General features: G+C 55.7%; 2 protein-coding genes across 2 annotated transcripts; both read right to left on the bottom strand.

Annotated features, from left to right (window-relative positions):
* Positions 1-27: 27 nt before the first annotated feature.
* On the bottom strand, positions 28-3,917 carry ASPACDRAFT_46077 (PT repeat family protein; the record flags this gene model as incomplete). The annotated part of the gene is made up of 2 exons (XM_020201731.1): positions 28-3,531; positions 3,650-3,917. Coding segments are annotated over 2 exons (3,772 nt in total), but the record flags the coding sequence as incomplete, so codon positions are not given.
* A 3,436-nt stretch (positions 3,918-7,353) lies between these two features.
* On the bottom strand, positions 7,354-8,184 carry ASPACDRAFT_62907 (uncharacterized protein; the record flags this gene model as incomplete). Its single annotated transcript, XM_020203836.1, has 1 exon — positions 7,354-8,184. One exon carries the CDS (start codon positions 8,182-8,184, stop codon positions 7,354-7,356), a length of 831 nt encoding a protein of 276 aa, XP_020053563.1.
* Between the last annotated feature and the right edge of the window lie 909 nt (positions 8,185-9,093).

The raw sequence follows: 9,093 nt of genomic DNA, 5'->3' as shown, positions 1-9,093 counted from the left end.
CTCCTCGACAGCAGGAGTCTCCTCGACAGCAGGAAGTCTCCTCGACAGCAGGAGTCTCCTCGACAGCAGGAGTCTCCTCGACAGCAGGAGTCTCCTCGACAGCAGGAGTCTCCTCGACAGCAGGAGTCTCCTCGACAGCAGGAGTCTCCTCGACAGCAGGGGTTTCCTCCACAGCAGGAACCTCCTCAACAACAGGTGCCTCCTTGGGCTCCTCGTGAGACTTCTCGAGGGCGACCTCTGGAACAACGCTCTCCTCCACAGCGGGAGTCTCCTCGACAACAGGGGCCTCCTTGGGCTCTTCTTGAGTCTCTTCGGCGGGCGCCTCCGCAACAGGAGCAACCTCTTCAGCAGCGACAGCCTCCTCAGTCACTGGCTCGGATGCGGTGGGCTCCTCGGTGACAAGAACCTCGGGCGCTTGCTCCTCCACAGCTGATTTCTCCTGAGCGGGCTCCGCAACTTCAGCAATCTCCTCAGTGACCTTCTCGGCAGCAGCTGGCTCGGGTTGGGCAGATTCCTCGGCGACAGGCTCCTCCTGAGTGGGCTCCGCGACTTCGGCAACCTTTTCGGTGACAGGCTCTTCCGCAACAGGCTCCTGAACGGTCTCTGCAGCTTCAACAACATTCTCAGTCACGGGCTCAGCGGCAGCTGGTTCGGCTTGGGCGGGCTCTTCGACGGTAGGCTGTTCGGTAACGGGTTCCTCAGCAGCGGCGGCTTCCACCACGGGCTCTTCGTCACCGACGGTAGGCTCCTCCTGAGCTTTCTCTTCGGTAGTCTCGGTGGCAGTAGTGTCGACAGCAGGCGTCTCCTCGGCGGGTTCCTCGGGAGCAGAAGTCTCGGGAGCTGGCTGCTCAGTGGAAGAAGCGGGCTCTTCAGTGGCCTCAGCGACGGGCTCCTCGACAATCTTTTCCTGCTCAGCAACTTCCTCCACGGTGGGAGCTTCGGGAGTTGGCTCCTCAGCAACGGGGGTCTCCTGAGTAGGCTCTTCAACGGCCTTGGCAGTCTCGGCAACAATGGCCTCTGCTACAGGCTCTTCCGCAGTCACTGCATCAGCCGAAGGCTCTTTGACAGTCTCAGCAACCTCAGCAACGATCGGCTCAGCAACAGGTTCTTGAGCAATGCGTTCTTCCATAGCAGGAGTCTCGGCGATGGATTCCTCCGAAACTTCTTCGTGAGTAACCTCAGGAGTGGCCTCAACAGCTGGCTCTTCCTCCGTTGTGAGCTCCTTCTCAATCTCCTTCTCAAGGGTGGTTTCGGCGACTGGTTGCTCAATGGCAGGCTCTCCGGAGGCCTTCTCGATAGTCGGGTCGACGGCGGATTCCTCGACGGCGGATTCCTCCTTGGTAGCTGGCTCTTCAGTAACCTCAGCAACAACTGCGTCAGCAACTGCCTCCTCAACAGCAGGCTCTTCTGTCGCCTTTTCAGAAGTGGTCTCAGCAGGTAGCTCCTCAACTGCGGGCGCTTCAGTAGCAGGAGCTTCAACAACAGATTCCTCCTTGACAGGCTCTTCCACTGAAGTTTCGGCAACCGGCTTCTCAGCCACAGGCTCCTCCACGGTCTGCTCTTGGGTGGGCTCAACAGCAGGTTCCTTCACGCTTTCCACCTCAACAGGGACTTCAACGGCAGGCTCCTCAACAACCGGCTCTTCCACAACAGCCTCTTCAGAGTTCTCCACGGCTGGCTCCTCAGTGACAATTTCCTTCTCAGAAGGCTCTTGAACGATCTCGGGAGCAGAGGCTTCGGGGGTAGTGGCTTCAGCAGAAGTCTCAGCAACCGGCTCCTCCGCAACGGTCTCTTGATGAGCAGGCTCCTCCTGAGTAGTGGCTTCGGCGGTTGCGCCTTCCAAAGTAGGTTCCTCGGCAGCGGCTTCGGTCTGGCCTGGTTCGTTGGCGGCTTCCACAGGTGGCTCCATTGGCTCCCCAACGGCGTTCACTTCCATCACCTTGTCATCAACAACCGTGGTCTCCTTCGGCTCCTCCACAGATTCAGCATGAGAGACCTCAGGAGTAGGCTCGTCAGCGACAGGCTCCTTGGCGGGCTCAGAAGCTTCAGTGGCGGCTACCTCAGCCGGGGCTTCAGTGACAGCCTCCTCTACAGGCTTCTCCTCAGGCACGGATTCTTCAGCCATGGACTCATCAACGGTCGTGGTTTCGGCGGCGGCTTCCACTGGCGCAACCTCAGCAGCAATCTCGGGAGACTTCTCGGTGACTGGCTCCGCAACAGGCTCTTCCTTCTCGCCCGCCTCGGTAGAAGCCACTTCAGGAAGAGGCTCAATGGCAGAAGTCTCTGCGATCTGGGTCTCGGTAGGTTCCTCCGCGGCTTGCTCGGCTTCGGCACCCTCGGTGGCAGGCGTCTCAGTCGATTCTTGAGCAGAAACCGCCTCCGATGGCGTCTCGGTGACAACAGGCTCTTCCGTAAAGTTTTCGGTGCTAGGCTCGGCAACGGACTCCTCCTTGACGGGTTCCTCCTTCACAGGCTCTTCCGTGAGAAGCTCCTCCTTGGCAGGCTCCTGAGCAGAAGTCTCAACAGCAGGGGTCTCAACAGCAGGGGTCTCCTCGGAGTTCTCGGAAGCCTCGTGAGCGACAGACTCCTCAGCAGAAATTGCAGGAGCAGCAACTTCGAGAGGTTGTTGGGTCTTGCTATCCTCGAGCAGCTCCTTGGCCGCAGCGCTGGGTTCAGTCGTGGACTCGACAGGAACAGCAGACTCGGATGGCTCTTGTGTCACGGGTTCCTCCTTAACAGCCTCTTCCGTGGACTCGACCACCGCGGCCTCAGTTGCCTCCACCTCCTTGACGGGCTGCTCCTCGACGGGCTCTTGGGCGGTCGATTCCTCAGTCTCAGTCGCAACGGGCTCGGTCTCAGCAGGCTTCTCCGAGACGGCTTCCACTGCAGGGGTTTCCTCCGCGGCAGTCTCTACAGCCGCACTCTCGGTAGCAGGCTCTTCAACCTTGGACACGGGCTCGTCAGCGACCTTCTCCGTCTGAGGCTCTTCAGCTGCCTTGCTGTCGGTTTCTGGGGCGCTCTCAACAGCATTGGCCGGCTCTTCTTCCTTGGTTTGGTCCCTGTCGGCGTCTGTGGCGGCTTCGGCAAATTCAGTGATGACTGGAGCTTCTTGAGTCTCAGTGGCGGCGGCTTCTTCCTTCTCAGAGGTTGTCTCGGCTTCGGCGGGCTTCTCTTCCACGGTTTCGGGGGCGTTCGCAGTGACTGTAGGCTTTTCTTCCGAGGGCTGCTCCACAGTCTCGGTGCCATTGACCTCAGGGGTCGCGGTGCTGCCGTTAGTGACAGGCTCCTCCAGCTCGGTCTCTTTTTGAGTGGCGAGAGGCTCAGGCTGGTGCTCCTCGGGCGTAGACTCCTGCGCAGATGTGTCGTGCTCGGCGACTCCATTGACCCCGTTCTCCTTGGGCGTAGCGCCCTCCGACACAGTCTCTTCCGTCTTCTCGCTGACATCGTTCTCCACAACGGGCTGAACAGCATCGGCCGCGGACTCCTTCTCCCCAACAGTAAGCACGTTGACGAGGCCACCCTCGCCCGGTACTACATAGCATAGTCAATTAGTTTCTCTCTCTCTCTCCCAAAGAACCAAGCCTAGAAACTCAGAAACCCTGCGCCGCAACGCAAAGCCCTGACATAGATGACGGAGGGAAATGCCTACCATGCTTTACAGCTTCATCATGAAACCACGGGCCCTTTTTCCCCTCACGGAATCTGTACTGATGTTGGCCGGGAGGCAGGGTCAGATCGTGCCAGAAGAGATATTCGGTGGAGATAAGTCCGTCCTCATCGGGTTCGGTGTCGACAGGCTTGGAGCTGAGCTCGACGGGTTCCCATTGGGGGTTGGAGAAGGTGCCGGCCAGGTAGATGGGGTCGTCAATGGGACGTCGGATCGAGATCGTCACAGTCTCACCAGCGGGGGGAGCCATTGTGAATCGTCGTCGAGGTTTGGGGGATGTCGTTACAGTCGTTAGGAACGCCGGATATTCGCCAACAGCGCAAAAGGGGAAGCGAAGCGAAAGGAGGAGTTCAACTCGAAAACAGCGATAATGTACAAAAGGCGAAGCGTCCGGCGGGATGCGGAGAAGTTTCGGACCGGATCAGAAAAAAAAATGGCCACCCGCGCACGGAAGGTAAATGAGGAGGGAGGGGGGGGAAAGAGAGGTAAGGGAGGAAGGTGGGTAGGTGTGTATGTGAATGTGTGTCTTAGGAGGGGTATGAAGAGGAAGAGGAAGAGGGAAAAGATGGAGGAGTAGTTTAGGGAGGAGGGAGGGGAAGGTTGTACAATTGGGAAGGTAGTGGTTAGTAAGTTGGAGATAATAAAATTGATGATAGTAAAATAAACAAAGAGGGAAGACGGAGGAGGGGGGGGGGAGGAAGAGGGGAAGTCGGGAATATCAGTGGCAGACTTTGGGACTAGTCTAGCTTCAATCCGTCTGTCTGTCTGTCACTCAGTCACTCAGTCACTCAGTCACTCAGTCAATCCCAGAAGGTATGTTCAGGTGTTGTGGTTGAACTCTTTTGACTCGAATGAGAGCAACAAGCGTGAGGGAGAGAGCGGGAAAAAAAAATTGAATAGTGTAAAAATGGGTCCGCACCGAAGACCGAAGGAGAACTAGTCCGGTTTACTGGTGGTTACTAGGTAGTTGGCGGGGCAGCTGGGAGTTTTGGCACAGTACTAATTCGGTTGTATGTCATTTTTTTGTTTTCGCATTTGGCTTCGGACCATCAGGTCTTCTTGTCTTTCTCCTCAAATATACTTGATTGTTGATTTAAGCGTCGATGTATGTACAGTCCGGAGAATTGACCATAAGAGGGCGAGGAGGGGAGGATAAGAGAGGCCCAAGAGTTTAATCCTACGCAAAACCACCCACTCGGCCAGGTTTATCAGACATCAGCCATCCTCCACGAACCAATCCGCGGCGGAAGAAAAGGCGTCTCTTCTCGGATGGGTGTCCCGCGCAATGTCTGGGTTCCCCAATCGGGCCATTGGCAAGAGCTACTAGGTACAGTCAGTAGGTGCAAGCCTGCAAGCCTGCAAGAAGAACAAGACCTGGGCTGCGATGCGGTGCACGCAGATCGGGTACTCGAACTAAAAAGCAGAAAAGAAAATGCGGTGAGCGAGCCTCGCCAATCACCACCAAGTAGAAGACATCCACTTCTGGACCGTTGCACGGCTGAGGTAAGCATGCAGCTGGATGGGTGGGCTTTTGCCCGGTAGATAAGAGATTCTATATTTGATATTTGAGAATTATTTCCCAGCACCTTGAAGTGTTGTGCTCTCTTGTGTACAGTACTGTGTATAACCATCTGTACCACTCGCTCAAGTTGTCAATTGCTGCCCTACAGTACAGTAACTACATCCTACCCCGTCGCAACTGACCACAGGACGACTTCCGAATCTCAAGCAGAACCACCACCACCAGGGTGCTAACCACTAGTGGCGTCGGCAACCCCCCCAATAGTGGCGCCATCAATAATTTTCCCTTCTTGTGATTCGGGATCTCCACCGGGCGCTCCCTCCCAAGAAAGAGAGGGAAAAGCCAAAACAAAACAAGAAGAAAAACATCATACAACCAGCTCCAGCATTCGAGTAGGATATCCATCGAACCAGTTTGTAACTTATAGGTAGGCCGGAGTAACTGAATTAGACTCTCGGATCTGGGCATTCCCCATCGGTGCAGGTCACTGGACTTTACGGAGTCGATATGCACACCAAGATCTCCGCCGCAGGATCTCCCTGCGCTGCTGCTGCTGCTGCTGCTGCGCTGCTGCAGCCTCCGAGAGAGGGGGTCCCACAGTTGCTGTGCTGGCACTAAGTAAGTTGTCTGCTTAACCATTGGGGAACAAGCTGACTACAGTACCTATAACTTATTTACTTACTCCTACCCACACTACAGTAGTTATGTACTGTACAGTAGTACATCCAAGTGCAGCACATGAACCGGTGGGAAAAAAAAGCTTCCAGCTTACAGTCTACAGTCTACAGCTTAAGATTCAACCAAACGTATCAATCCCATTGTTTAGCCCCTCTCGAAATGACCTCACTCGCAACAACCTGAACGCTAGAGTCTCGTCTCTCATTTCTCGTATCCTCACCCCCCTTTCTACAAGGCGGAGTCCATCTACCGTATCCATCACCACCACCATCATCATCATCATCATGCCCCTCCCCCCTCCCCCTTATTGCCGATATATTGGGGAATCTGTTCTTTTTATAACCGTCAACTTGTCCACCCATCCTCGCACTTTCCATTCTCGTATCCCTTTTTCTCCCCTTATTGTGAGGCGCTGCAGTACACTGAAAAGGAAACATTTCCCCCTTTCTCCATCCTCGTTCCACTATTCTCTCAAGAGTCAAGACCAGGCCCGGCGGTGGAGAGGAAGGGAGGGTCGGGAGCGGAACCCACGGAAAGCGTTCAAGGGTTTTTGTGCCCTGCCCGGGCCCTAGCCGGACGGGCACCGGGCTGGCTACGTAGCTGTTTTCCGCCTTCTGTGTTGGGTCTCCCTGGCAGCAGCAGCAGCAGCAGCAGCAGCAGCAGCAGCAGCAGCGGCGGCGGCGGGAACTGAGCCACTGGAGGGGCTGCTCCATTCGGGCAACTGTCGCATGACGCCGCGATTGTTGGTTTGATTCCGCTATACCTACGTAGATAAGACAAGCAACAGAAAAAGAGAAGGCAGTTGAGCATGGTCATACCCGAACTTTAGCCAGAGGAATCAGAAAGATGTTTGGACTCCCTAGACTTGGTGGTCGGTTGACCGGTTCGGGTTTGCATGCATCTCTGCCAGAGAGGTATGTGTGTGTTTCGATGGGCCGGATCTCCGAACGTCGATGTTCATGTTGGTAAAACCGAAGAGTGTACTGTACTGTACTGTACAGATGGCGACGGGTTGCTTAGACAGTTCTTGAACACGAACACGATTCAAGAGGATTTTGTCGATGGCACCAGTTTTTCAGGGAAGGGTTTGGTAGCGATGCATCGACTCGAGAATGAGATATATGTTCTAGGAGGATGCTTGCCAATGACGCCAAAGAATAAGGTGTCATTGGGTGGAGGTCGGATATGCCTCTCGATCTCTAGAAACGAGAACATTCCGTAGATTAGACAGTACCTACAAGCCTATATAGCAACTGGAACCCTCAATGCATCCAAACACCCAAGTAGCTCCCACTGAAAGCTCCCCGTCAAGGACGCCGGTTCCGCTCTCGCCATAACCAGATTACCAAGGAGACGCACACAAGAAAGAAAGAGAAGCAGCAGCGGTCGTCAAACTCGTGAGAAACCGGGAAACGCCCATCATGCTATCCTGCAGCAGCAAACATCACCATGAGCATTTCGAAAACTTTAGCACAAGAGTCAACTCCTAAGAAATCTCCAGATCCTCAAACTCGACCACCAATCCATCCGCCGCCCCCGTCCCCTCCGCCCCATCCCCATTCATCATCTCCCAAATCGTCGCACTGCGCGACAGCCGGTTCGGGCGACTGGCGTACACGCCCACGTGCACGAACTTGTCCTCGACCCCATAGAAGAACCAGGTCACTTCCCGCAGCTTGCGCCACATCCCACTGGGCAGCGCACCCGACGTCATCATCGCATACGGCGCCGCGACGGCGGGCACCTGGTACCAGATCCAGAGGGCGTGGCCGACGCGCTCCAGCTTGATCCGCAGCGAGTGCACCATCGCAGGGCCGTGTTCCGGGTAGGATAACGGCGAGGCGCACCAGTCCGCGCCGTCGACCGTGGCGCTAACGCTGGAGACATTCATCGTCCCGGAGCAGAACTCCATGCCGGCTTTGACCCATTTGCCGGGGCTGACATTAGCATGGGGCGTGGCTCCGAGTCGAGCGGCGGCCGCGGCGGCGGCGGGAGACGTCCCCGGTAGCGGTGGTGACAAGGGCACATGGTGCATCGGTCCATCCTCTGATGACTGCGGTGCCGCTCCGGCGAAGATCACTAGCCCGCCTTGATCCCATTCCATCTCCCAATCCGCGGTCACGGTCACCTCGGCGACCTCGAACCGGCGCCGGAGTGAGGTGAAGACGATTGGAGCGGTGGCGGTATCACGGACCCCTGGTTTGCGCCAAAGATCCGTGTTGGGGCCCGCAGTAACGGTGAAGTACTCCATGCATCGCGGGAGGGTAAATGCTGATGGGAGATTCAAAGATGTGAACGAAGAGCCATTGAGAGGCATTGTGTCAGTTTCCTTGCGAGCGTGTGATCCGTATGATCTATATCGCAGCAGAACCCCGTGTTTGACCCGCCCGGACGTATGACAAACACCCTAGATCAACCACCACTTTTAAGGTTCAAACCTTAAGCATCGAACGGTCTTCAGACTAAGGAAGTCAATTCCGTCGAGAGAGTAGAAGAAATATCTGAGAAAGAATTGGGAGGATTGAATCGCGGTGAAGGTGTGCCGCTGTGTGGTCGAGATCCCCTTTCGTTAACCTCCCTGAAGCAAGGGACTCACCACCCCCCGGTTGGCCACGCCGTGTTCGACCTAAACGTGCCGTCCAATTCCGCTGATCGAGAGCTAATGAGGGAAGAAGGCGTCAGTAGTCGAGAAGCTAGTAGGGAGTCCAAGCCTGGTCCGGGCGGCCAAGAAGGATCTGACAAAAAAAAGCAAAATCCCAGAGTCAGGGATAAGACTTTTGGCAAAGTTTGTCTCCTCCAGCACAGTATCGTAGACCTCAGGCAGAATGAAAGTGTAGGTGACGTTTGATACGTGTCAGTCTGGTAGAAACACTGGTAGAAGCCACTGGTGATGTATTAAGTCCTGACGGAAATCGGCGAGAATCTGACTAGAAGCCCCAGGATGAGAACGCCCAGCCGTGGCAATTCCCACCACCAGGGGCCACTGTTTTATATTGCCATGGCTGGGGACAGAGCATGCTGGTTGGCTTTGCCAGAATGAAGGTCTGGCAGAAAGATTGGACAGCAAGTGGCCGAACCACTCTGCTGGAATTGGCGCTCGTGGAGCGTGGAGCGTGGAGCTAAAGGTTCCCAAGAGTTGGTTTGACTGCGCACCATGCGCCGCCAATAGTTGGATGTTTCTCTTTTTCCTGTGCGCAGGCGTGCTTCCTATTCTGGTCAGTTTATG

Source organism: Aspergillus aculeatus, assembly GCF_001890905.1.
Source record: "Aspergillus aculeatus ATCC 16872 unplaced genomic scaffold ASPACscaffold_14, whole genome shotgun sequence".
NCBI lineage: Eukaryota > Fungi > Ascomycota > Eurotiomycetes > Eurotiales > Aspergillaceae > Aspergillus > Aspergillus aculeatus.
The sequence above is the reverse complement of the archived record's forward strand: the minus strand, read 5'-3'. Positions and strand labels throughout refer to the sequence as shown.